The sequence below is a fragment of the Pangasianodon hypophthalmus genome, chromosome 21, assembly GCF_027358585.1.
Source record: "Pangasianodon hypophthalmus isolate fPanHyp1 chromosome 21, fPanHyp1.pri, whole genome shotgun sequence".
In the NCBI taxonomy this organism is placed as follows: Eukaryota; Metazoa; Chordata; class Actinopteri; order Siluriformes; family Pangasiidae; genus Pangasianodon; species Pangasianodon hypophthalmus.
In genome coordinates this window covers 16,951,678-16,979,673 of record NC_069730.1, presented here as the reverse complement: position 1 = coordinate 16,979,673, position 27,996 = coordinate 16,951,678, and the positions used below count along the sequence as shown (strand labels likewise).

Below are 27,996 nucleotides of genomic sequence, written 5' to 3'. Positions count from 1 at the left end.
GGTGCTCAAAGTATAAGTATATCATATTTGTATAAAAATATTTTATTTGTTAAAAAAAACTCAAGTAAAAGTAAAAATACTCTGATTTAATTATACTCATCAAAGTACCCTTACTGTGAATCATGTGCTTATATACATACACACAGTGTATATAGACTCATACAGAAAAGCCAGAGGAACAGAAACATGTACAAGCAATACACAAGCTTTATTATAATTAATAACATGGCAACTTCACTCAGTGTTCATGTATTGTTTAGAAAAGGAATGCTCTTTTGCTACATGGCAGAGAATCACCATTGACTAAGAGAAAAGGGAAATTTGGAATTCTTATCCTGTTTTTTCAAAAGCACACTGTAAAGAAGTTGTAATTTCTGAGATAAAATACTGTGTTCTAAATGATATGTAAAGAATAACACACGACTGACAGTGCTGTTTTTACAAAAATAAATGAGTAAGTTGAGCGTGCCAGCTTCTTAAGTTCTCAATGCCACCAAGATCACATCCTTCAGTTATGTGCTATACAGAACTCCTCTGGCTTTCTGAAACATAAAACACACCAGAGATCAATCACAGTGTATATTACAGCGTGTGCTGAGGTGTCACACTTACATTCACTTCAAGATTCTATGCAGTTTCCCTATCAGAAAGAGTATAAATGTCTTATTTACCAAAAGGACACAATGTGAGAACCCAGTCATTTGGAGCCACAAACCATTGCAAAGGGATCTAGGTCACATAATTTGTGTCTGTCTCTAACACTGATATGGAAGGTCCAAACATAATCATTTCTTCCTCTTACCTGATCTCTTAAACAGTGTTTTTGGCTGCATCTGGACTGGCCTTGCTGACTTGAACTACATTGCTATTAGGACACGACCCCCAATGACACGGTATATAACTTTTCAATATATATAAAATCCAACAGCATTAAAAGACTCAAAACAACAACAACAACAACAACAACAACAAAAAGACTCAATCATTTTACAAACATTAAGTAATAAAGGCTACATTCACAGTTTGTTGAATTAAAATTAAAAATGAAATGAAATGCTTTGTCATGTTCCTCAAACCATTCCTGAACAATTTTTGTAGTGTGGCAGCGCGCATTATCCTGCTGAAACAGACCACTGCCATTTGGGAATGCCGTTGCCATGAAGGGATGAACTTGGTCTGCACCAATGTCTAGGTAGGTGGTACATTGCCCAGAGCGTCACACTGTGTCCACCGGCTTGCCTTCTTCCCATGATGCATCCTGGTGCCACCTCTTCCCCGGGTAAGTGACGCACACACACTCGGCCATCCACATAATGTAAAAGAAAACGTGATTCATCAGACCAGGCCACCTTCTTGCATTGCTCCATCGTCCAGTTCTGATGCTCAAGTGCCAATTGAAGGTGCTTTTGGTGGTAGACAGGAGTCAGCATTGGCACTCTGCCCGGTCTGCAGCTACACAACTCCATACGCAGCAAGCTGCAAGGCACTGTGTGTTCTGACACCTTTCTTTCATAGTCAATGTTAACTTTTTCAGCAATTTGTGCTACAGTAGCTCTTTTGTGGGATTGGAACAGACAGGCTAGCCTTTGCTCCCCACGTGCATCAATGAGCCTTGGGCACCCATGACCCTGCCACCAGTTCACTGGTTGTCCTTTCCTGGACCACTTTTGGTAGGTACTAACCACTACATACCGGGAACACCCCACAAGACCTGCTGTTTTGGAACTGCTCTGACCCAGTCGTCTAGCCATCACAATTTGGCCCTTGTCAAAGTTGCTGAGATCCTAATGCTTGCCCAATGTTCCTGCTTTCAATCCATCAACTTTGAGAAGTGACTGTTCACTTGCGGCCTAATATATCCCACCCCTTGACGTTTGCCATCGTAGTGAGATAATCAATGTTATTCACTTCAACTGTCAGTGGTTATAATGTTATGGCTGGTATGTATATATGTATATGTATGTATGTATGTATATAGGAAAGGATTCATTTTGATTGGGTCTTGAAATCGAATAGAAGTTGAATATTTTATTTAAAAAAAAAACAGTAAATGTACTTCACAATGTAAGTAAAAAAATGGACTTTGATTGATTTAATTATAATCAAAAAAGTACCATTACAGTGAACCATGTACTTAAGTACTGTAACTAGAGTACATGTATTTTGTTACTTTGCACCCCAGGTGCACATTATTATGAACTATAATATGATATCAGAATTCAATTTCTCATTCCTATAGATATCTTAACCACTGAGCTACGACCACCCTGCTTAAATACTGCAGTGTTTGGTTTGCACACTAAGCACATGTTCATGTTTGACTAAAACAAGAAAGTTACAAATCTGTAAAAGTGCAGAGAACAACATCATAGCCTAAAGTGTTCAACATGTTCTACAAGAAAGAATAAATGCGTGTTTTCACTCACTTGGTTTCATCACTGCTAGAAACTGCAGTCACAGATGCTGCTGTGGGTGAGAAATAATTAAAATTAGAAACACGTGTTAAGAAGAACAGTTGCACTAATTTTCTCTTGAATATGTACATCTGATGCTACCTGAATTGTGCTTCGAGACAGATCTGTTTAAAACATAAAAGAAAAAGTCAGAAAGTAAATCTTGACCACTTAAAATGTTTTCCTTCATACACATACATAAGGTCATGGTGAGTGCAGTCCCTTGTCTTCTTACATTGTATATAGAAAGATTTTACAGATATTGATATGCACTTCTTTTACTTTACCTAATTTGGTCATTTTCCAATTTATTTTCCATTTACCTCTTACATTTGTAAGTCAAGCGACCCCTAGTTTGAAAACCCTTGCATAGAGAATGCATAGAGAAGCCTGGAAAGGTCACTAAAACTGTTCATCTTTTCTTCTGCACAATGTAGTAAACCATGTGCAGTTTCATTTATTGTGGCTACAGGATCCTAATCAATGTGCAAGATTTTCATGCTTTATAATTGACCATTTCAAGCTCACAATTTAATATACAATTTAATCCACTCACATCACAGACTCATAAAAAACACATTATACACTCACCAGACACTTTATTAAGAACACATTCATGCATTGGATGATTATGGAATTGCATGAATAAGCAGCTGTACAGGTGTTTCTAATAAAGTGGTCAGTGAGTGTAAGTTCTTATGACAGGAGAAAATAGATCTAGCAAGATAATATCTCATGTACTGGTCAAATGGTCTTATGTACTTGTGAAAAGATTAAATAACAGAGTGTTTGTTTTGCACATTAAGCATACAGTCTTCTTTGAATAAGTTAATGAATGAGTTAATGGATAGAGAAATCTGTAAAACTGCAGAGAACAACAGCATGTCTAAATAAAATGGAGCCTTCCTACTTACGTGTAAGTACTGACATGGCGAGTGGTTGTAGTCACTGCTGTAGTCACTGCTGTAGTCACAACTAAGAAAAAGAAAAGTAATCAGTGTGATTTCCATCTCATCATGTGTTAAAGTAGGGATCAGTGTGTGTGATAATACCTGGAGGTGGATCATGGACACTGATGTGAACAGGAACCTGCAGATCTCCTGCACTGCACTGCACCAGTACCAGCCAGCATCACTCTTCTTCAGTCCACTCATCTGCACACTGAAGGATCTTCTCCCATCATCACTGATGTGCACTGCTGAATTCTGGGATGTGGCAGTCTTCCTAAATGTGTTGCAGCGTCCATCTTTCAATCTGCACCACTGCTTCTGTGTATTCTGATACGCAGCGCTGTAGAAACAGTGGACTGTGACACTGCCTCCTTCCTCACCTCTCACTCTGCTGTTCCTCACAGACAGATCAGGATCTGAACACAAATATTGTATATAGTCAATGATATATGATTAATCTTTAGCAACATTTAAAAAATGCTAATTTCACTAATTATTTGCAGTTTGTAACTTAATACCTGATTTCACTGTAATATAAAGGTATTCTCTAACGTCTGGTCCACTTATCTCTACAGCACACCAGTACCATCCAGTATTTCCTGTCTGGAGATTATTCACTGTCACAGTAAAGAGACTCTCAGCTGGGTAATCAGTCACTGTCACGTTCCCCTTTGTATTATTGGTATACGCCTGAATTGTGCAGAAATCGAATGTTCCTCCATAGCACCAGTATTTCTTATGTTGTATATATTTCCTATCATAATGACATGGGATAGTGACAGATGCTCCAGTTTTAAGACTAAACTGCCTTGATGCCTGACAGACAGCACCTGCATACAGAACAGAAAAACACTATTATTCAGTGAAAATAAAATATTTAATACTTGGTAATACAAGATATTACTGATGGTTGATAAATTAGTTCAATACTTTAGGTTTTTATGTATCGATGGTTTACTCTGCATATGAATGTAAAATAGGATAAAAGCATGCAAGAGAAATGTACTTACTGGAAATGACGAGAATAAAAATGAAAAAGCAGCTCATGTTAAACTTGTTCTGATGTTGAAAAAATTGTGAGCTTTTCTTGAGTCCTGCTTCTGTGTGAAGATGTTACTGTGTCTGTAGCAGCTCAAGCAGTTCCTCTTCCTGCTAACATTACGATGTCATCTAAAACCACAGCCTGCCTTAACTTTGTGACTTTTTTTTTGTCTTATTAACTTCAACAGCGAGAAGAGGAGAGGATGATGAAGGAACAAGTTTTTCTAGCTGCTATAACAGGAACAGACATCATTCCATACCTTGCCATGCAGACACATGGTACACAGTAGAGCTTTTCTCCCACCCCATGCATGAGACTCTGGTGGCACTGGGAAGCTCCTTTAGTGACAGGTGCTCCACCCCAAGTGTGTGAAGGAGCGGTATCGCAGGTCTTTGCTCTCTGCTGCTGTGAAACTGTACAACCAGCACTGCTCCCAGCAGACCCCACCACTTAACTGGACAATAAATCTTGATGGTAACCCCCCATCTCATGGGAGCAGTACAATAATGCAGTTGTGTGCAATACAGAACTCCACTGGCTTTCTGAAATATAAAACACACCAGGGATCGATCACAGTGTATATTACAGCATGTGCTGAGGTGTCACACTTACATTCACTTCAAGTTTCTATTCCATTTCCCTATCAGAAAGAGTTCCAAGTAGACCTTTTAAAGGAGGCTAAGAATGTTTAATTATGCAATAAACTCTAAAAAAACTATTGAAAAGTCAATGAAGTTTTATTGCTTTTATATATTGACTGCTAAGGAAGAATAGAGGAAGAACGACATCTTTTCCCCTGAAAAATAATCAAATTAATAATATTCCTGGGAATCTTCTCTATAACATTAGCTTTTAATCACACACAATTCAAAAGACATAATTTGAAAAAAAAAAAAAAACATAGCCTAAAATGATTTCAAATACCATAAAATGCTAGTGTATACTAATGACTCATTCCTATCAGCAATGTATAAGACTATTTCTGTGATCACGTGGGTTCTTTACTGTAGGAATCTGTACAATCAGTCATAACTGAGGAAATGATCATTAGAAGTGATATTTGTAACAGCAACAAAACCAGAAATGTCAACAACAGCATTAAAACACTCAAAACAACAACAACAACACCAACAACATATTACTTATTCACAATTTCTTCCTCTTAATGTTGTAGATCGTCTGTGAGACGAGTTAGTTCATGTCAGTTCATCAGAATAAATAATTCAACACTGGTGAGATATAATCTTTATTTATGCAACATTTAACATACATTTAAGGAGTTTCATTAAAAAAATCTAATACTAAAGTTAAAATAAAAACTGCTAATACACACAGACCAACACTGTCAAAATAAAAAGTGATAAATTATTATTTACAAGTAAAACATTAATGAGCGACAAAAACCCTGAATGCTTCAGATATTTATTAGACATGTAAATGTACCACTTTGTCTGTCCTTGTATTTATATGCAAATGTGAGAAATATATAAGAACACATAGATATACTAGATGCGGGAATTGCTCTTTTTATTTGCAAACAACAATTGTTTTTTTTTTTCTTACATTTGTATTCATACAGTTGTGTAAGTTCCTCAGTGTTTTATGTTGCATACGCATGTTTGTATTTAAGGGCTGGACTGGTGTGTGCCGTGTGGATGGAAATGATGAGCTGGTGTAGTAGGTATTTTCTGAATGACTCAGGGTCATGTGACTATGATGTAAGTCAGTAGTATGAGTGTGGGGTATGTTGTCCTTGTCCTGATTGGGTTTGTTCATAATGCTGAGGATGAACATGAGACCCAGTAGAGATCCCTGAGGCACCAGCCACAGTTTCCTTCCAGCCAAACAGGACATCAATCTCTAAAGAGAATAAATACAATTGCTGTATGAAAGGTTTGTAATTTTACCCTACATATATGAGTGGGATAAGTATATTTGTATACTTACTTATATACTTATATACACATCTCTTACTGGCACACCACGTTGCTGTAGATGTTCTCATCATCAACATTATTTGGAGACACCTAGAACAGGATATGAATAAAGTCTAATAAGAGTCTCAATATCAAACTAGTCCCTGGCATATTAGTGAGTAAAGTGGTTATTATGGGTTTATACACTTAGATTCTTAGCTTGGATTGTACTGGAATAGACTTCATTTAAAGGAAGTTACTCACAGATTTATTCTTGGAAGCAATGTTTACAATGCTGTAGGTCACGTCCTGCTCATTATCTTTTGATGCTGAAGACTGTGGATGTAATTAATTCCTTTGTTAAATCTTTAATAATTAATAAATGTTTTTATTATTATTATTAATAATTTGGAAATTAATGTAGAAATGGATCAGTGGATTGCCGTCTTACTTTTGGCTTAGAAACAGCCACAGTGCTGTATATAATGGAGTCTTCAGCTGGAAAAGTAGGCTGCTTCAAACACACACACACACACACACACACACACACACAAACTCATCTCTTTATATGGTATAATTATCAATGCAGCTAATTAAGGCAATGCCACACCTAAATGTAACTGTAATATTAACTAGTGTAACCAAAAGGAGATATTTTGGCTCTTTACTAAATAAAAACTGCAGTTTGACATGAAAACAATTGATCTGTATGATCCCTCACTCTCAGCCTGAAAAGAATTTCATTTACTGTTAAACAAGAGCACTGATGAGAATTTGTGATGATGACAGTTCATTAAAAGTGCTAAAAGGTACTAAAGGTACTAGAATAAAAGGTAACATGATTTTGGATTGCATTACGCCACACATCAAACACAATACTAACTGTGTGAACAGTGGTGTCATTGCTCCTCTCTCTGGTCCTGATTTGATTCTCTGAGGATAGAAAGAGGGAATAAAGCAAACTTACTCTTAGTCAACTGAATTCAATTATATTCATTTAAAAGAACATATAATCACATGTTAAAATAATAATAATAATAATAATAATAATAATAATAATAATAATATCCAGAGGGCACCCTCACTTAAATTTTAGAGACTCTTCTTTAGTTGTTACACTCATGTCCTGTCTACAGGCTACATAAAGCACATGGTCACATACACTGACTGTGAAGCCTTGCCAATTGTTACCATTCTTGTAAGTTCTAGGCCGTTATACTGTATTTACCTATCATGTATGACCCTTGCCTTTTTTCACTATTTTCCCATTTTCTGTTTGCCCTCTGATTCTGGAAACACTGTTGATTACCGTGTTTGACTCCTGGCTGATTTATCTGACTACTCTCTGGATCTGTCCTCTGGGTTTGGAAACACTGTATTGTGTTTGACCCTGGCCTGTTTGGACATGGAGTTTTGGATTGTGGAATTTCTTGTTAATGAACCTCCAGCAAATGGATTCTCACAACACGTCTGTCTTGTCCATTTCAAATAATATAGAACATCAACTAGCATGATCCTGCTGTTGCGAAAAAAAAAAAAAAAAGAATGACACACCAGGGACACTTACTGCATTTCTTTCTTAGCATGCAGATGATGATCACCAGTATCACCAGTAGTAAAATAAGGGCCACCAGGTACCAGTGGATCACGGTCTCACCCCCACTATAGACACACATGTGTTAGCACAGACTGGCTGAATCAGTTGCAGTGCAAAGTATTCATTCATTCATCTTCAGTAGTCAATTCATCCTACTGGCATATTTTCAAGACATGGGAGAAAGTGAACTGACAGTAACCAGACCTCAGGTTCAAACCAGGGACCCTGAAGCTGTGTGGCAGTAGTGTTACCTGCTAGCGCCGCCCTGCTATGCAATGCAAATTATTATAATATGAAGTATATTTTTTTCTTCAGAGGACCATTAAGACTCTTGTTTGTTATTTAGCACTTTGCACATGTCTTTAGGAAATTGTCCTAAACATGGGTTTCATGTGAACTCATGCATTCCATCATCCCTTTTTTTTTTTTTTTGAAATCTCAACATGTTTTTGATTATTATTGTATATAAAATAATCCTAGGCTTAGTTCACAAAATTATGTTTCACATGTAATGCAAAAGTAAGCTCAAAATCTAAGTGAGGGAAGCTTAATAGTCCAACTTGCAGTTTGGTTTGAAATTACCAAAAGAATCATCAGAAAAAAATAGTTTGTCTCTAGGCCTTAGCATTCTTCCTTTGGTGCTTGGACCCCTAATAATAATGGAGAATAGTGGCAAAGCAGCAGTAATATTAACAGTAACAACAATAACAATCATCCCCTACACCGGCATCTGGCCCATGTGTATGTGTGCATGTGTAGAGTATGAATACATTTGTGAGTGAAGGTTTTAATGAATCTACTGATGTGTCGTATGGCTGTGGTTATGTGGTGTGTCTGTAGGAGACCAGTCTTGCTGTTGCTGGTAGGATTCAGGGTCATGGAGACTGCAGTCGCTTTTCTTCATTGTATATGTAGACAGATTTATAAACATATGCACTTTTTAGCCCTATTTTTACCTAATTTGGTCATTTTGGTCATTTTCCAATTCCCATCCTCTAGCTAGACAGAGGTGAAAAGTATCACACTACATGTACTCTCATTACTGTACTTGAGTACATGGTTCACGATAATGGTACTTTTTTGATTATAATAAAATTAAAGTACTTTTTTACTTCCACTGTGAAGTACATTTACTTGTTTTTACTCTGAAATGGTGACCAAAATAATTACAGCAAAGCTGAATATTTTATTTGTAAAGAAAAATAAACTCGAGTAAAAGTAAAAATACACTGATTTAATTATACACAAAAAAGTATCATTACAGTAAACCATGTACTTAAGTACTCTAACCAGAGGAAATGTAGTTTGTTATTCATTATTTTGAAGTATAATATGATATCAGAATGAAATTTCTCTTTCCTATAGATATGGTACTCATTGATTTCTTGTGTATTTGCATAAGCTCTTGCGACATGAGAAAGTTTCTACTAGCAAGAAAGGATCTCATGTAATAGTCACATGTTCACTTACTGCTTAAATACTGCAGTGTTTGGTTTGCACACTAAGCACATGTTCATCTTTGAATAAAACAAGAAAGTTACAAATCTGTAAAAGTGCAGAGAACAACATCATAGCCTAAAGTGTTCAACATGTTCTACAAGAAAGAATAAATGTGTGTTTTCAATCACATGGTTTGATCACTGCTAGAAACTGCAGTCACAGATGCTGCTGTGGGTGAGAAATAATTAAAATTAGAAACACGTGTTAAGAAGAACAGTCGCACTCATTTTCTCTGAAATATGTACATCTGATGCTACCTGAATTGTGCTTCGAGACAGATCTGTTTAAAACATAAAAGAAAGAGTCAGAAAGTAAAGCTTGACCACTTAAAATGTTTTCCGTCATACATATACATAGGGTCATGGTGAGTGCAGTCGCTTGTCTTCTTACATTGTATATAGACAGATTTTACAGATATTGATATGCACTTTTTTTTACCTAATTTGGTCATTTTCCAATTCCCATCCTCTAGCTAGCTCTTACATTTTTAAGTCAAGCGACCCCTAGTTTGAAAACCCCTGCATAGAGAATGCATAGAGAAGCCTGGAAAGGTCACTAAAACTGTTCATGTTTTCTTCTGCACAATGTAGTAAACCATGTGCAGTTTCATTTATTGTGGCTACAGGATCCTAATCAGTGTGCATGATTTAACTACTTCATTCTTTATAATTGACTATTTCAAGCTCACAATTTAATATACAATTTAATCCACTCACATCACAGACTCATAAAAACACATTATACACTCACCAGACACTTTATTAAGAACACATTCATGCATTGGATGATTATGGAATTGCATGAATAAGCAGGTGTACAGGTGTTTCTAATAAAGTGGTCAGTGAATGGAAGTTCTTATGACAGGAGAAAGTAGAACTAGCAAGATAATATCTCATGTACTGGTCAAATGTTCTCATGTACTTGTGAAAAGATTAAATAACAGGGTGTTTGTTTTGCACATTAAGCATACGTTCTTTGAATAAGTTAATGAATGAGTTAATGGATACAGAAATCTGTAAAACTGCAGAGAACAACAGCATGTCTAAATAAAACTGAGCCTTCCTACTTACGTGTAAGTACTGACATGGCGAGTGGTTCTAGTCAATGCTGTAGTCACTGTTGTAGTCACAACTAAGAAAAAGAAATCAGTGTGATTTCCATCTCATCATGTGTTAAAGTAGGGATCAGTGTATGTGATAATACCTGGAGGTAGATCATGGACACTGATGTGAACAGGAACCTGCAGATCTCCTGCACTGCACCAGTACCAGCCAGCATCACTCTTCTTCAGTCCACTCATCTGCACACTGAAGGATCTTCTCCCATCATCACTGACGTGCACTGTTGAATTCTGGGATGTGGCAGTTCTCTCCACTTTGTTGCAGCGTCCATCTTTGAATCTGCACCACTGCTTCTGTGTATTCTGATACGCAGCGCTGTAGAAACACTGGACTGTGACATTGCCTCCTTCCTCACCACTCACGCTGCTGTTCCTCACAGACAGATCAGGATCTGAACACACATACTGTATATAGTCAATTATATATGATTAATCTTTAGCAACATTTAAAAAATGCCAACTTCACTACTTATTTGCAGTTTGTAACTTAATACCTGATTTCACTGTGATATAAAGGTACTCTTTAACATCTGGGTCCCATATTCCACCTATCTCTACAGCACACCAGTACCATCCAGTATTTCCTGTCTGGAGATTATTCATTGTCACAGTAAAGAGACTCTCAGCTGGGTAATCAGTCACTGTCACTTTCCCCTTTGTATTATTGGCATACGCCTGAATTGTGCAGAAATCGAATGTTTCTCCATAGCACCAGTATTTCTTATGTTGTATATATTTCCTATCATAATGACATTGGATAGTGACAGATTCTCCAGTTTTAATACTAAACTCCCTCGATGCCTGACAGACAGCACCTGCATACAGAACAGAAAAACACTACTATTATTCAGTGAAAATAAAATATTTAATACTTGGTAATACAAGATATTACTGATGGTTGATAAATTAGTTCAATACTTTAGGTTTTTATTTATCACTGGTTTACTGCATATGAATGTAAAATAGGATAAAAGCATGCAAGAGAAATGTACTTACTGGAAATGACGAGAATAAAAATGAAAAAGCAGCTCATGTTAAACTTGTTCTGATGTTGAAAAGATTGTGAGCTTTTCTTGAGTCCTGCTTCTGTGTGAAGTTGTTACTGTGTCTGTAGCAGCTCAAGCAGTTCCTCTTCCTGCTAACATTACGATGTCGTCTAAAACCACAGCCTGCCTTAACTTTGTGACTTTTTTGTCTTATTAACTTCAGCAGAGAGAAGAAGAGGAGAGGATGATGAAGGAACAAGTTTTTCTAGCTGCTATAACAGGAACAGACATCATTCCATACCTTGCCATGCAGACACATGGTACACAGTAGAGCTTTTCTAGGTTTATTAATTCATGTCACTCTAAGCTAAGGTTTACACCACATTACCAGAGCCGTAAACAAGTTCATCTATTCTTTGCTATTTTATATTGTTTATAAATAACTTGTCTGACTTCCTCTTATACGGTTTAAAAAAAAGGCTCTGTGAAATTTCTCTTTAAAATGAAACAGTTTCTTTGTCAATATTTCTAGGAATATGGGAAGAACCTGGAAGAACCACAGAATTTAAAGAATACTTTTATAGTCAGACAGAAGAAATGCATCACTGATTCACCCATGACACTTTGCCTTCTTTTTAACTATTTATATTTCTATATCTAGAAATGGGGAAAAAATGATAACTGGTGTCAGTAAAGTGAAGCGGAGCATCTTGTAACTCAGTCACGCCTTAGCATATCTCATATAGACATTTATCAAGTCAGAGAAAGGGAAACGTGTAGGAGGATAACACAAACTTTATTGTAATCAACTACCCAATGTCATATTCCTTCATCCAATGTTAATATATTATTTAGAAAATGAATGCACTTATGCTGTTTCAGAGAGAATCTCCACTGACTAAGAAACCAAATTCTGTACTAGTCTGTAACAGAACGATAGAACGATAGAACGATAGAACGGTAGATAGATAGATAGATAGATGTGCTTTATTGATCTGTTAGGGGAAATGTGGGATACTGTGTTCTAAACGATATGTAAGGAATAACACACGACTGACCGTGCTGTTTTTATTAAAATAACCGAATATGTTGAACATGCCAGCTTCTTAAATGCTCAATCCTACCAACATCACATCCTTCCGTTGTGTGCAATACAGAACTCCACTGGCTTTCTGAAGCATAAAACACACCAGGGATCAATCACAGTGTAAATTAAAGCATGTGCTGAGGTGTCACACTTACATTCACTTCAAGTTTCTATGCCATTTCCCTATCAGAAAGAGTTCCAAGTAGACCTTTTAAAGGAGGCTAAGAATGTTTAATTATGCAATAAACTCTAAAAAAACTATTGAAAAGTCAATGAAGTTTTATTGCTTTTATATATTGACTGCTAAGGAAGAATAGAGGAAGAACGAAGTCTTTTCCCCTGAAAAATAGTCAAATGAATAATATTCCTGGGAATCTTCTCTATAACATTAGCTTTTAATCATACACAATTCAAAAGACATAATTTGAAAAAAAAAAATACACTAAAAAAAAAAAAAAAAAACATAGCCTAAAATGATTTCAAATACCATAAAATGCTAGTGTATACTAATGACTCACTGCTATCAGCAATGTATAAGACTATTTCTGTGATCACGTGGGTTCTTTACTGTAGGAATCTGTACAATCAGTTGTAACTGAGGAAATGATCATTAGAAGTGATATTTGTAACAGCAACAAAACCAGAAATGTCAACAGCAGCATTAAAACACTCAAACCAACAATGACAACAAATTACTTACTCACAATTTCTTCCTCTTAATGTTGTAGATCGTCTGTGAGACGAGTTAGTTCATGTCAGTTCATCAGAATAAATAATTCAACACTGGTGAGATATAATCTTTATTTATGCAACATTTAACATACATTTAAGGAGTTTCATTAAAAAAAATCTAATACTAAAGTTAAAATAAAAACTGCTAATATACACAGACAAACACTGTCACAATAAAAAGTGATAAATTATTATTTACAAGTAAAACATTAATGAGCGACAATAACCCTGAATGCTTCAGATATTTATTAGACATGTAAATGTACCACTTTGTCTGTCCTTGTATTTATATGCAAATGTGAGAAATATATAAGAACACATAGATATACTAGATGCTGGAATTGCTTTTTATTTGCAAACACCAATTGTTTTTTTTTCTTACATTTATATTCATCCAGTTGTGGAAGTTCCTCAGTGTGTTATGTTGCATACGCATGTCTGTATTTAAGGGCTGGACTGGTGTGTGCCGTGTGGATGGAAATGATGATAGCTGGTGTAGTAGGACTTGTATTGAGTTAGCTTTAGCAGTTATCATGTGGCAGCTACAGTAAGGAAACTGGTATTTTCTGAATGACTGAGGGTCATGTGACTATGATGTAAGTCAGTAGTATGAGTGTGGGGTATGTTGTCCTTGTCCTGATTGGGTTTGTTCATAATGCTGAGGATGAACATGAGACCCAGTAGAGATCCCTGAGGCACCACCCACAGTTTCCTTCCAGCCAAACGGGACATCAATCTCTAAAGAGAATAAATACAATTGCTGTATGAAAGGTTTGTAATTTTACCCTACATATATGAGTGGGATAAGTATATTTGTATACTTACTTATATACTTATATATACATCTCTTACTGGCACACCACGTTGCTGTAGATGTTCTCAACATCAACATTATTTGGAGACATCTAGAACAGGATATGAATAAAGTCTAATAAGAGTCTTAATATCAAACTAGTCCCTGGCAGATTAGTGAGTAAAGTGGTTATTATGGGTTTATACACTTAGATTCTTAGCTTGGATTGTACTGGAATAGACTTCATTTAAAGGAAGTTACTCACAGATTTATTCTTGGAAGCAATGTTTACAATGCTGTAGGTCACGTCCTGCTCATTATCTTTTGATGCTGAAGACTGTGGATGTAATTAATTCCTTTGTTAAATCTTTAATAATTAATAAATGTTTTTATTATTATTATTAATAATTTGGAAATTAATGTAGAAATGGATCAGTGGATTGCCGTCTTACGTTTGGCTTAGAAACAGCCACAGTGCTGTATATAATGGAGTCTTCAGCTGGAAAAGTGGGCTGCTTCTCACACACACACACACACACACACACACACATCTCTTTATATGGTATAATTATCAATGCAGCTAATTAAGGCAATGCCACACCTAAATGTAACTGTAATATTAACTAGTGTAACCAAAAGGAGATATTTTGGCTCTTTACTAAATAAAAACTGCAGTTTGACATGAAAACAATTGATCTGTATGATCCCTCACTCTCAGCCTGAAAAGAATTTCATTTACTGTTAAGCAAGAGCACTGATGAGAAATTGTGATAATCACAGTTCATTAAAAGTGCTAAAAGGTACTAAAGGTACTAAAATAAAAGGTAACATGATTTTGGATTGCATTACGCCACACATCAAACCCAATACTAACTGTGTGAACAGTGGTGTCATTGCTCCTCTCTCTGGTCCTGATTTGATTCTCTGAGGATAGAAAGAGGGAATAAAGCAAAGTTACACTTAGTCAACTGAATTCAATTATATTCAATTAAAAGAACATATAATCACATATGATATATATTATACATATAATAATAATAATAATAATAATAATAATAATAATAATAATATCCAGAGGGCACCCTCACTTAAATTTTAGAGGCTCTTCTTTAGTTGTTACACTCATGTCCTGTCTACAGGCTACATAAAGCACATGGTCACATACACTGACTGTGAAGCCTTGCCAGTTGTTACCATTCTTGTAAGTTCTAGGCCGTTATACTGTATTTACCTATCATGTATAACCCTTGCCTTTTTTCTCTGTTTTCCCATTTTCTATTTGCCCTCTGATTCTGGAAACACTGTTGATTACCGTGTTTGACTCCTGGCTGATTTATCTGACTACTCTCTGGATCTGTCCTCTGGGTTTGGAAACACTGTATTGTGTTTGACCCTGGCCTGTTTGGACATGGAGTTTTGGATTGTGGAATTTCTTGTTAATGAACCTCCAGCAAATGGATTCTCACAACACCTCTGTCTTGTCCATTTCAAATAATATAGTAGAATATCAACTAGCATGATCTTGCTGTTGCCAAAAAAAGCAATTATGCAAAATGAATGACACACCAGGGACACTTACTGCATTTCTTACAGCAGATGATGATGACCAGTATCACCAGTAGTAAAATAAGGGCCACCAGGTACCAGTGGATCAGGGTCTCACCCCCACTATAGACACACATGTGTTAGCACAGACTGGCTGAATCAGTTGCAGTGCAAAGTATTCATTAATTCGTTTAATCATTAATCATTTAGAAAAGATTCCAAAGATTAAATAACAGGGTGTTTGTTTTGCACATTAAGCATACATTCTTCTTTGAATAAATTAATAAATATAGAAAAGCTGTAAAACTGCAGAGGACAACAGCATGTCTAAATAAAATAGAGCTTTTCTACCCACATGTAAGGAGTCACATGGTGAGTGGTTGTAGTCACTGCTGTAGTCACAACTAAGAAAAAGAAAAGTAATCAGTGTGATTTCCATCTCATCATGTGTTAAAGTAGGGATCAGTGTATGTGATAATACCTGGAGGTGGATCATGGACACTGATGTGAACAGGAAACTGCAGATCTCCTGCACTGCACCAGTACCAGCCAGCATCACTCTTCTTCAGTCCACTCATCTGCACACTGAAGGATCTTCTCCCATCATCACTGATGTGCACTGCTGAATTCTGGGAAGTATCAGTCCTCCCCACTGAATTGCCGCATTCATCTTTGAATCTGCACCACTGCTTCTGTGTATTCTGATATGCAGAGCTGTAAAGACACTGGACTGTGACACTGCCTCCTTCCTCACCACTCACTCTGCTCTCCATCACAGACAGATCAGGATCTGAGCACAAATATTGTATATAGTCAATTATATATAATTAATCTTTAGTAATATAAAAAAATGCTAATTTCACTAATTATTTGCAGTTTGTAACTTAATACCTGATTTCACTGTGATATAAAGGTATTCTTTAACGTCTGGTCCACTTATCTCTACAGCACACCAGTACCATCCAGTATTTCCTGTCTGGAGCTCATTCATTGTCACAGTAAAGAGACTCTCAGCTGGGTAATCAGTCACTGTCACTTTCCCCTTTGTGTCATTGGCATACGCCTGAATTTTGCAGAAATTGAATATTATTCCATAGCACCAGTATTTTTTATGTTGTATATATTTCCTATCATAATGACATGGGATGGTGACAGATGCTCCAGTTTTAAGACTTAACTGTCTGGATGCTGACGAAAAACTGTCAACACCTGCATACAGAACAGAAATTCTCTACTGTTACTCAATGCAAATAAAATATTTGATGTGTAATAATACAAGATATTACTGATGGTTAATACATTAGATTAATACTTTAGGTTTTTGATGTATCAATGGTTTATTCTGCACATGAACGTCATATAGGATAGAAGAGTGAATGAAAAATGTACTTACTGGAAATGAAGAGAATAAAACTCAAAAAGTAGCTCATGTTAGATTTGTTCCAATTCTTGAGTCCTGCTTCTGTGTGAAGTTCTTACTGTGTCTGTAGCAGCTTAAGCAGTTCCTCCTCTGGTTAACCTTACTATGAAGTCTAAAACCACAGCGTGCCTTAATTTAGTGACTGACCATCTAAACTGATTAAATGCCTGATACACTGTCACATAAGATGATGGTAGTTTGCTCCAAAAAGCCCAATTTTAAAATAGCAAATTAAATTTTGTCTTACATCTCAGCTCCTGTGGCAATATCATGTAGGTTAATTTACTTATTCAAATATCTGTGAAAAGATGTCATTTATATCTAACTCTCTAGGCAAACAAATTCTGGCTGTAATTCAGATCACAGGTTTATATTAATATGCTCATTTTAATATGATGTACAGTGTAACCCCCGTCAGTGCAAATTAGGAGCTTACACGCAAAAATTTAAATGATTATTTATGGGAATACCATAGACCCAATTTACCTCAATCAGAAGACGCAAGGATTCGTAGGAGGCAAGGAGACACACACAGATACGGTTTCAGTGCACTTATTTATATTTATACCTATTTATAAGTAAGAAAGGTATTTGAATTTTAACAGAAAAATTGTGTCAATAACACTGTATGGATAGGAAAGGAAACAGAGCAAAAGAAAATGTAAACTGGAAAACATATAAATCAACCCCAAATTGTCATACGCCCAATTAAATTACACAAATGAATTAAAATGAAATCTTTAAATACCAGAAATTCCTTCCTCCGAAATGAACTTAAAATTTATGTCTCGAATATTATGCTAGGCTTGATCCCCATTTCTTTTATATTTGATCTTATATCAATATTAACTAAATTTTAGCACCTTAGAGTCCAATTTATATACACAACCCAAATATACATACACTCAAGTCCAACAAATGCAAAGCAATAGACCCAAACATCAGCGGTTAAATGGAATCGCATACACAAATTGGCACCCTAAAGAATTATACACAAATTGAATGTGTATCAGCAACTCTTGAAATGCACAATCCAGTGTCAGTCCAAATAATAACAAATGATATTTCTTTCCTTGGTTCCTTATAATGAATAGCCCAGTACTCAAAAATATAATGGATACTTCAAACCTCCAGAAGTCCAGCGAAACCTTGCTAGAGGTAATGAAAAAAATGCAGAAGTCCACGGGGAAAAAACAAAGAGGGGTAAGTGTCTCTCGTCGTCTCACGGGTGGCTCGCCATCTTTACACGATGCACATGTGAAGCGTTCACATCAATACAGTCTACGAATAGGGAGGTCCGAAATCTAGATTTCTAGAATGACAAAACTGGCCTGCACACACACAGGACAACATTCTCAATCAATCCACACTTTACATATGTTTTGCCCAACTTGCAAACATCTTTACAACTCTATACATATTTCTTACAACAATGTATACACTTACTCCATACAAAACGAAACATTTTCCTCTCAAAAATACATCAATACCCCATTTGAATCACCATATTTCAACATACATACTGAAATAGACATTTTAACTCACCGATTCCCTTGTGTATTAATGCTATTTCTTAATCCCTTTCAAGTTTCAGCGGATGACGCAATGATGGCCTACTCCACTGGATTCCAGCGCGATGCGACACGGATCAACAGGATAAAGGTAAGTTCTTTTGAAAACTACTAAGAAATTTTGTTTTCTCAACAAAATAACTTACACTGCTTGTTCCTCGCAAGTGTATTTCCTGATAAAATCAAATAAATCAAGAGTTCTGCGCAGCTCTTAGCTCACGCTTCTCTTCTCGTGCTCTCTCCATCGCCTTCGCGCGCTTCCCCAGGGGGCGGAGTCAGCTTTTTCTAATTACACGCAATTGGCTGCTCACCTGCACAGCAGACCAAGAGCTCGGTATGAAATAGTTTGACTGCAGTTTTTTTTCTTATTGCCTTATATTGTAAATAAAGCATATTTAACATGAGATATTTTATATTTCATCTTTTATCTGAACATTTCTTTACATGCCTTATATTTTTTTCTTTAGTCTAACTGCATTCATAAACTGACTCAAACTACAAATGTTTTTGAGCCTGGGTTACACCAGTCCCCTCCAAAAGTATTGGAATGGCAAGGCCAATTCCTTTGTTTTTGCTGTATATTGGAGACATTTGTATTTGAGATCAAAAGATGAATATGAGACAATAGATCAGAATTTCAGCTTTCATTTCCTGATATACGTATACATCTAGATGTGTTAAACACCTTAGAACTTGGCACCTTTGGTAGCAGACCATCCAATGTTTAGGTGAGTAAAAGTGTAGGAACAGATAGTCTTAAAGTAAATTAAAGTAAATAACACTTTATATTTGGTTGCATATCCACTTGCTTGCAATAACTGAATCAAGGCGGCAACCCACTGACATCAAACTATTGCATTCTTCTTTTGTGATGCTTTCCCAGGCTTGTACCACAATTCACAGGATGCAGACACATTGTTTCTGTAGACTTCTGAATTCATTCTGCTGCTACCATCATGAGTTACATCATTAATAAAAATTAGTGAGCCCATTCCAGAAGCAGCCAGGCAAGCCCAAGCCATGACACTACCTCCACAGCGCTTCACCAGTGAGCTCGTATCTTTTGGATGATGAGCAGATTCTTTCTCCACACCTTGGCCTTTCCATCACTTTAGTAGAGGTTAATCTTGTTTCCAGAACTTTTGTGGCTCATCTCTGTATTTCTTTGCGAATTCCAATCTGGCCTTCTGATGATGAGTGGTTTGCGTCTTGTGGTACGGCCTCTATATTTCCACTATCGATGTCTTCTTTGAACAATGGATTGTGGTACCTTCACAGTGTGGGATGTCACACTTTTTATCATTTAGGGATATTTAATTAATAAAAAAAAGTCCTTAATTAGAAAATAATTGTCATTTTTGCCAAATTGCTGTGGTATAAGAGGACTGAAATACTTCAGGATGTACTGCTATAAGAAAAAATCTTTGGGGTGCCGTCGCCGATAACATTCCTATAACAGCCCACCCTGTTGTGTTTTTTTTTCCGTTCTTAACTGTACTTACTGTCACAAAATGCTGTTTCCTTCCCCTTTTCTTTATTCCTGATATAGCTCTGTCATGGTCATGCCCCTCACTCAATGGTCATATGAGTTTCTCATGTTTCTATATATATACACTGTATACTTTTTTGCTTGTGTAGTGTGTACTTGAATCTTGTGTCTTGTAGTGTCTTGAATCTTGGTTACACTGCAATTCTATTTGTGTCCCTAGTTTCCCTAGTTTTCTTTTGTCGCAAGAGCACACCAATGGGTGGCAGCACCTAATTATTTTTAGGACATTTGCAGGATATTTGTTAGTTGGTGCAAAATGAATGGCCAAGATTCAGTTTGTGCATTACAGCAAAACAGCAAAATCTTAAAGATGTCTTTGAAAAACCTCTAAGAAGGTAAAGCTGAGCATACTAATGAGCAGTCCCAGTCCTACAGCCACCGGATGCCAGCCAGACATCATTCCATGCCTTGCAATGCAGATAAATGGTATACACAATAGAGCTTTTCTAGTTTTATTAATTTATGTCACTCTAAGCTAAGGTTTGCACCATGTTGTCAGTTCCATAAAAAGTTCATAAGTTCATTGCCATTTTGCATTGTTTATAAATAACTTGTCTGACTTCCTCTAATATGGGTTTAAAAAAAAATGTGTTGATTTACATTTATGGCATTTGGCAGACGCCCTTATCCAGAACGACTTATAGGTACAGACTTACAGACACTTTTTCTCATTTATACAACTGAGCAGTTGAGGGTTAAGGGCCTTGCTCAAAGGCCCACCAATGGCAGCTTGGCGGTGCTGGGGTTTGAACTCATCACCTTTGGATTCTTTGATGTACATTTTCCCCCCTGCCCCCATTCCACATGTCAGCGAAAGGTTTGCTATTATCATCTTCTGGTGGTCTGTCAAAGCAAGTGCCACTTAAATTATGAACAGCTTCTTCACTGTAAATAGTTGTTTTTAGATCTAGAAGTGGGGAAAAAATTATAACTGGCATCAGTAAATTGATGCCGGACCATCTTTTGACTCAGTCTAAATAAGTATATTTCATATACACATATAGAAAGACACAGAAACAGAAAAATGTTGGAGTATAACTTTAGAATGTATTGTTTAGAAAATGAATGCTCTTATGCTTTATGACAGAAAATCTCCATTGACTAAGAAAGTAAATTTTGTACTGGTCTGGCAGACAGACAGACAGATAGACAGATAATGCAATAAAATACTGTGTTCTACCCCATTTTGTAAGGAATAACACATTACATACTGCTGTTATGTTATGTGCTGTATGAAAATTACCCATGTGTTATTCCTTACTTAATTATAATAGTATAATATTACAGTATATCACTTTTAGGAAATTTACAAGCCGCCTTCTTCAAGCGTGCTTTGGTTTGGATCTGGGTGATCCATTAAAGATTCTATGTAGAACTATGTAGAAAGAGCAACTCATGGTAAAATGACAACGATTTTTCCAATAAGAACACTTGGCCCATGGTGACATATACTGGACAGTTAAAGCGAATTTCCTTTGTGATTTACACACTTTTTTCAGATGATGGTGCTTTGCTCCAGAAAGCCCAATTTGACAACAGCAAGTTAAATTTTAATGTCACAAGCTCACTGCCCCAGTTTTACATCTCAGCATTGCTTGAGACAGTGGGTCAAAAATAAGCTTTGTCCAGTGTAAATTGGCCTTAAAAGATTAATCGATTGATCCATCTGCAGAAAATCATTAACAGTTCTATGTAGGACACTGCAACAGAGGGTTTCTCTTGCAGAAAATGATCTAGGTAGGACCCTTTTAGAAAGCTAGAACCATTAACCATCCACAAAACTCTTTTCTTAATAGATCCACTTTCATTTTAGCATCTCCATTTCAAATTTGTCTTCTACAAAGTAAAGAAAGTAGTCCATGGGCGTCATGGTGGCACTACGCCTCCAGGGTCCAGAGTCTGACCTGAGTTCTGGTTAATAGCTGTCTGCAGTTTCACAAGTTCTTCTGATTTCTGTAAGGGTTTTCTCTGGGTTCTTCTCCCCCAAAATACATGCTTGTAGGTTGATTGGCTTCTCTAAAGTGCCCCTTGGTGTGAATTGGTGTGTGAATGCGTGGACTGCTGTTCCATCCAGGGTGCATTTCTGCCTTGCATCCAGTGCTCCCAGGATTGGCTCTGGATCTACACTGACCCTGACCAGGAAAAACTGATTATTAAAGATGAATGAATAGATGTTCATAGTCCATTATCAGTGCATTTTGTCCTTCTGTCTAAAAGTTCCTCACCTCTTAATCACGAACCACTGTGCTGTAGGTCACCTCATTGTCTCTGTCTCCTAGAGAATGCTGGGAAATGGGGCAGATATAGCATAGGGAAAATATTTGATTATTAACAGGCTATGTGTTCTTCAGTTATAAAAGCTACCACTAAGTAAATGCCAGAATTCCTAGTCAGGAAACCAGCTTGTAAATAAGACATTTCGCATACCACATTGCCACAGGTCACCTCATCATCTCTGACTGGCGGAGAGTTCTGAAAATGGGTCAGTTATAATGATTAAAGATAAAGCATATACTTTGGTAATGAAAGCTATCATGCCATGAAAACTAGCATCTAGCTGGGAAACCAGTATGTAAATAAGATTATTTTTTACATTTTTAATTTTAATTTAATGCATTTTTCATACCATTTTGCTGTAGGTCACCTCATCATCTTTGACTCTCAGAGACTGCTGGAAAATGGATCAGTTATAATGATTAGAGGTAAAGTATATGAAGAATTTCTGATTATTACTAATATTACCAACTCATTTTATTACTCTTGGTACAGTTAATAAAACACAAATCTCTAACTGAGATATTTTCTCATCTAATGTACCTCCTTCAACCAAATAAACCCCTGCTCTAGGTAATGGCTGTCCTTTACAGGCTTACTTACAGTTTGATTTTTGGTTGCATAAAACACAGAGCTGTAGGTCACATCTCCTTCATGATCCACTGCTGATGATGGCTGCGGATGTGAGTATTTATTCATGGTTATTCTATGATCCCTGAATCGTAAACAGGCATGTAGGTTTCATGAAATTAAATATGTAATTTTACATAAACTGTAAAGTGAAATGGTTATTTTTCTAACAACACATTTGATTTTAAAACTGAAAATATGCAGCCGGAAAGGCACTGCCCCATCTGTATGATCACCAATAGCAAAACTGCAACAGATTGCTGATGATTATAGTATGCATCTTATACAATACTAACTGTGTGAGCAGCGGCATCATTGCTCTTCTTTCTAGTCCTTGTCTGATTTTCCTTCTCTGGAAGTGAGATAATTAAAACAAGTTATACAGGTTAGTTATGTAAGAAATAAAAACCCTTGTGGATGAAAATAATCAACAACAGGGTGGTTTTAATTAGAAAATTAATCTACACATTCTGACCAGTTGGATTCATGAATTCACCACACTGAGGTATAACAATTTATTTTTTGTAACAGCAGTAGTACCGGCTATCTGACAGTAGTACCGGCTGGAATTCAAATCACAAGCTTACATCAGTGCGCTTGTTCTAACATGTTATCATTTTCATAGTAAAAACTATCTCTCAGAGATTTATATGGCGGACACTGTACATAATATAAGCCCAATAATATAATCATAATAATAAACTGATTTAACAAAATAAAATTAATCTAATTATTGATATGCTCAGGTTTTCTGTTAGGAGCTGTTTATTCAATGTTTATTTAATTGGAAAATAGACAACTTTGGGGTGCTTTTTGTTGAATATATTTCTATAAGAGTGCACCCCATTGTGTTTTATTCCTTAGTTAACTGTCAACTTGCTGTTTCAAAATGTTGTTTCCTTCCTGTCTTCTTAAACTTGACCTAGCTCTGCCCTGGTCATGTCCCTCAATCATTGCTCACACATGTTTCTCATGTTACCATTTAGTCCTGTGTATATATACTGTACATACTGTACAAAGGTTTTTTGCTTTTGTAGTGTGTCAGATCTGGAATCTTGTTAACACTGCAATAAATACATTCAATACATTTGGGCATTATAACAGTAAACCTCAAAAACATCTCTAAAAGACTTAAAAAAAATAAATAAATAGGAGTAAACACTCACTGCATGTCTTTCTGAACATGTAAGTTACAATGCTGACAAGAATGAGCAGCAGCCCCAGTCCTACAGCCACCAGGAGCCAGAGAGACATCATTTCATGCCTGTGATGATGACACAAGGTTTGCGCCATATCATCAGAGCATAAAAATTAAGTTCATTAACATTTCATATTGTACATTAACATGTCTGGCTACATCTCATGCTACTCGTGTCAGTTAGATTTGCAGAAGTAACAACAGAATGAAAAAAATACAGCACATTGTGTTGGGTAAACGTACAGCTGTATTTAAGGCTCTGTGAAATTTCCGGTAAAACTGAAATATTATTAAACTGACAGAACTTACACTGAATTGTCCTTCTGTTGATCTGTATTTGTGGTCACATTTAGAAAAACTGAAACGACAGAACAGTGGAATGAATTCTTCCATTTTTTGTAAATATGTGCTCATCCAAAATGACCACAAATGTCACACTGGTAAAAGTTTAATGGCGGTTGACCTATACAGGTTTTTTAGTGGATAACATCAATGCCGATGCCGATATCTTATAAATAATGTTTAATACAATTAAATGAATGTAAGTTAATTACATTTTTGAAAGCTAGGAATTCAGCTTCACCATTTGGACTATGGCAACTCAAATGTCAGTGCTTTCTCTTAGGTGTTTTATTGCAATTTATGGCAGCATCTGATTGCTGGGACAGACAAAAGGGGGAACTCAAACACTTTTATTAACCAGCCATGCTTGCAGGGTGATTGGCCGAAGCAAGTTACCTTAAAATGCTTGATATTGAGCTATTTGGCTGGTTAAATAACCAATTGGTTGACCATTAATTTAATATTAATACGCAGTGACAAAGACTATAAGCATTATAGTAATGTAATAATCTCATATCGGTTTCTTTGACACTTAATTGCCTAACTTGTTTAATTCATGAAATAAGGTCAGGTGTGTGTACCTGTTGAATTATTAACTGAAATATGAACAGGAACCTGCAGATCTCCTGCACTGCACCAGTACCAGCCAGCATCACTCTTCTTCAGTCCACTCATCTGCACGCTGAAGGATCTTCTCCCATCATCACTGATGTTCACTGCTGAATTCTGGGATGTGGCAGTCCTCCCCACTGAGTTGCAGCGTCCATCTTTGAATCTGCACCACTGCTTCTGTGTATTCTGATACGCAGCGCTGTAGAAACACTGGACTGTGATGTTGCCTCCTTCCTCACCTCTCACTCTGCTCTCCATCACAGACAGATCAGGATCTGAACACAAATACTGTATATAGTCAATTATATATGATTAATCTTTAGCAACACTTAAAAAAAGGCTAATTTCACTAATTATTTGCAGTTTGTAACTTAATACCTGATTTCACTGTGATATAAAGGTATTCTCTAACGTCTGGTCCACTTATCTCTACAGCACACCAGTACCATCCAGTATTTCCTGTCTGGAGATTATTCACTGTCACAGTAAAGAGACTCTCAGCTGGGTAATCAGTCACTGTCACTTTCCCCTTTGTATTATTGGCATACGCCTGAATTGTGCAGAAATTGAATGTTCCTCCATAGCACCAGTATTTCTTATGTTGTATATATTTCCTATCATAACGACATGGGATGGTGACAGATTCTCCAGTTTTAATACTAAACTGCCTCGATGCCTGACAGACAGCACCTGCATAGAGAACAGAAAAACACTATTGTTACTCAATTCAGAGAAAATAGTTCCTTATTTGTGCTAGTCATATAACAAATCACTGATAGTTGACTCATTAATTCAACACTTCACTGATTATATTTTGATATTAAAATGGATGACTCTGTACATGAATTTTTAAATATGATCAGTGAATCCATAAAAATCTACTTACATGAAATGAAAAGAATGAAAATAAAAAAGCAGCACATGGCAAATTTTTTCTGATGTTGAATAAAATGTTTTACACGTCCTACTCCTCTGTGTAGTTGGTTCTGTATCTGTAGAGGCTCATGCAGTTCCTGTTTATGTTTCCCAATATAAAACACAGTAGAGTGTGTGTGTGTCTGTGTTTTAACTTCCTTACTGACTGGATAAACAGTAATGGAATAGACACCTTGTAAATGAGCATTTTTCAGTTTCTTAGAGGTGGGAGGAAACCAGAGAACCCAGAGGAAACCCACACAGACACAATGAGAACATGAGCAGCTCCAGACAGGCAGTAACCTGAGCTCAGGATTGAACCAAGGACCCTGGAGCTGTGATGTGTCAATGCTACCCACTTCACTGTTATTGAAACAGGACCTTAGAATTCTGTGATACCACAATAAAGTTTAGTTTAGTAAGAAACAAATTTTATTACATCAGCATTTAAATATAGAATGTTAAAACTAAGCTACCATCTTAAGAGATCTGCAGCCAAAAACATTATCCAGATACGGGCCCTACGTCAACAGGCCCAACTGTTCTCAACCATCTCTACTCACATGTCACTGCAGGCTTGGTTAGTGTATTGCATCTCCTAAAAGAGACGCAATCAGATCTATATCATGTACATCAGGACATCAGAGAATAAAAAAGACTAGCTGCTATTTTTGTGCATGCTTGAAACAGAATCAGAATCAAATAAACCAATAGTAGCGCTAACAGTTGCTGCCATGGTAGAAATTAAATATGCTTAAGTACACTCAGAACCACATGGAATGAATAATGTTAAATTTTAACTGCTGTCACCTGCTGCACAATCAGAAACTCTTTTTCAGGGCTGTTGAAAGGCTATCTGCAGCTTCCTGTTTCTCAACAAACTTTCTCAACTTTTATTCCTCAATTTTTTTGCAACTTCTCTGTTAATTGCTGGAGGAAGCTGTACATACAGTTGAGGTCAAAAGTTTATATACCCCTTTCAGAATCTGCAAAATGTTTATTATTTTACCAAAATAAGAGGGATCATACAAAATGCACGTTATTGTTTATTTAGTGCTGACCTGAATAAGATATTTCACATAAAAGATGTTTACATATAGTCCACAAGAGAAAATAATAGTTGAATTTATAAAAATGACCCCGTTCAAAAGTTTACATCCCCTTGATTCTTAATACTGTGTTGTTACCTGAATGATCCACAGCTGTGTTTTTTTTTTGTTTACTGATAGTTGTTCATGAGTCCCTTGTTTGTCCTGAACAGTTAAACTGCCTGCTGTTCTTCAGAAAAATCCTTCAGGTCCCACAAATTGACTGTATGATTTTGAGATCAACTGAGAGACTCATATGCAACTATTACAGAAGGTTCAAATGCTCACTGATGCTCCAGAAGGAAAAAACCATGCATTAAGGGCCGGGGGGTGAAAACTTTCTGAATTTGAAGATCAGGGTAAATTTAACTTATTTTGTCTTCTGGGAAACATGTAACTATCTTCTGTAGCCTCTGAAGGGCAGTACTAAATGAAAAAATACGATATTTAGGCAAAATAAGAAAAATGTACACATCTCCATTCTGTTCAAAAGTTTTCACCCCCCGGCTCTTAATGCATGGTTTTTCCTTCTGGAGCATCAGTGAGCATTTGAACCTTCGGTAATAGTTGCATATGAGTCCCTCAGTTGTCCTCAGTGTGAAAAGATGGGTCTCAAAATCATACAGTCATTGTTGGAAAGGGTTCAAATACACAAAAAATGCTGGAAAACCAAATA

The 27,996-nt window shown here is 36.4% G+C and overlaps 3 protein-coding genes across 8 annotated transcripts; all 3 read right to left on the bottom strand.

Annotated features, from left to right (window-relative positions):
• Window positions 1–189: 189 nt before the first annotated feature.
• On the bottom strand, window positions 190–4,508 carry LOC117599973 (polymeric immunoglobulin receptor). The gene is given in 8 exon segments (XM_053227447.1): window positions 190–542; window positions 2,427–2,466; window positions 2,556–2,578; window positions 3,368–3,428; window positions 3,506–3,566; window positions 3,569–3,819; window positions 3,922–4,233; window positions 4,414–4,508. Coding segments are annotated over 8 exon segments (819 nt in total). The 5' UTR covers window positions 4,451–4,508; the 3' UTR covers window positions 190–508.
• Window positions 4,509–4,884: 376 nt separating this feature from the next.
• On the bottom strand, window positions 4,885–17,967 carry LOC117599972 (polymeric immunoglobulin receptor-like). Of its 4 annotated transcripts, none has more exons than XM_053227439.1 (10): window positions 17,115–17,967; window positions 16,613–16,930; window positions 16,203–16,511; window positions 16,077–16,125; window positions 15,756–15,844; window positions 15,051–15,100; window positions 14,629–14,691; window positions 14,442–14,513; window positions 14,209–14,288; window positions 12,762–14,121 (listed from the first exon to the last, which is right to left on the bottom strand). In XM_053227439.1, the coding sequence occupies exons 1-9, from the start codon at window positions 17,149–17,151 to the stop codon at window positions 14,232–14,234; spliced, it is 1,044 nt and encodes a 347-aa protein (XP_053083414.1). In that variant the 5' UTR covers window positions 17,152–17,967; the 3' UTR covers window positions 12,762–14,121; window positions 14,209–14,231. The 4 variants fall into 4 exon arrangements, with proteins under 4 accessions (XP_053083416.1, XP_053083417.1, XP_053083414.1 ...); XM_053227440.1 differs by having other exon boundaries at window positions 14,629–14,688; XM_053227441.1 differs by lacking the exons at window positions 12,762–14,121; window positions 14,209–14,288; window positions 14,442–14,513 and adding exons at window positions 4,885–4,987; window positions 12,623–12,736.
• A 3,317-nt stretch (window positions 17,968–21,284) lies between these two features.
• On the bottom strand, window positions 21,285–26,375 carry LOC113533485 (CMRF35-like molecule 1). Of its 3 annotated transcripts, none has more exons than XM_053227445.1 (11): window positions 26,204–26,375; window positions 25,696–26,007; window positions 25,287–25,592; window positions 24,673–24,721; window positions 24,332–24,429; window positions 23,462–23,517; window positions 23,139–23,210; window positions 22,888–22,932; window positions 22,689–22,733; window positions 22,487–22,546; window positions 21,285–22,407 (listed from the first exon to the last, which is right to left on the bottom strand). In XM_053227445.1, exons 1-10 carry the CDS (start codon window positions 26,238–26,240, stop codon window positions 22,490–22,492), a joined length of 1,077 nt encoding a protein of 358 aa, XP_053083420.1. In that variant the 5' UTR covers window positions 26,241–26,375; the 3' UTR covers window positions 21,285–22,407; window positions 22,487–22,489. The 3 variants fall into 3 exon arrangements, with proteins under 3 accessions (XP_053083420.1, XP_034153613.2, XP_053083421.1); XM_034297722.2 differs by having other exon boundaries at window positions 21,285–22,393; XM_053227446.1 differs by having other exon boundaries at window positions 21,285–22,393; window positions 22,888–22,929.
• Window positions 26,376–27,996: the final 1,621 nt, after the last annotated feature.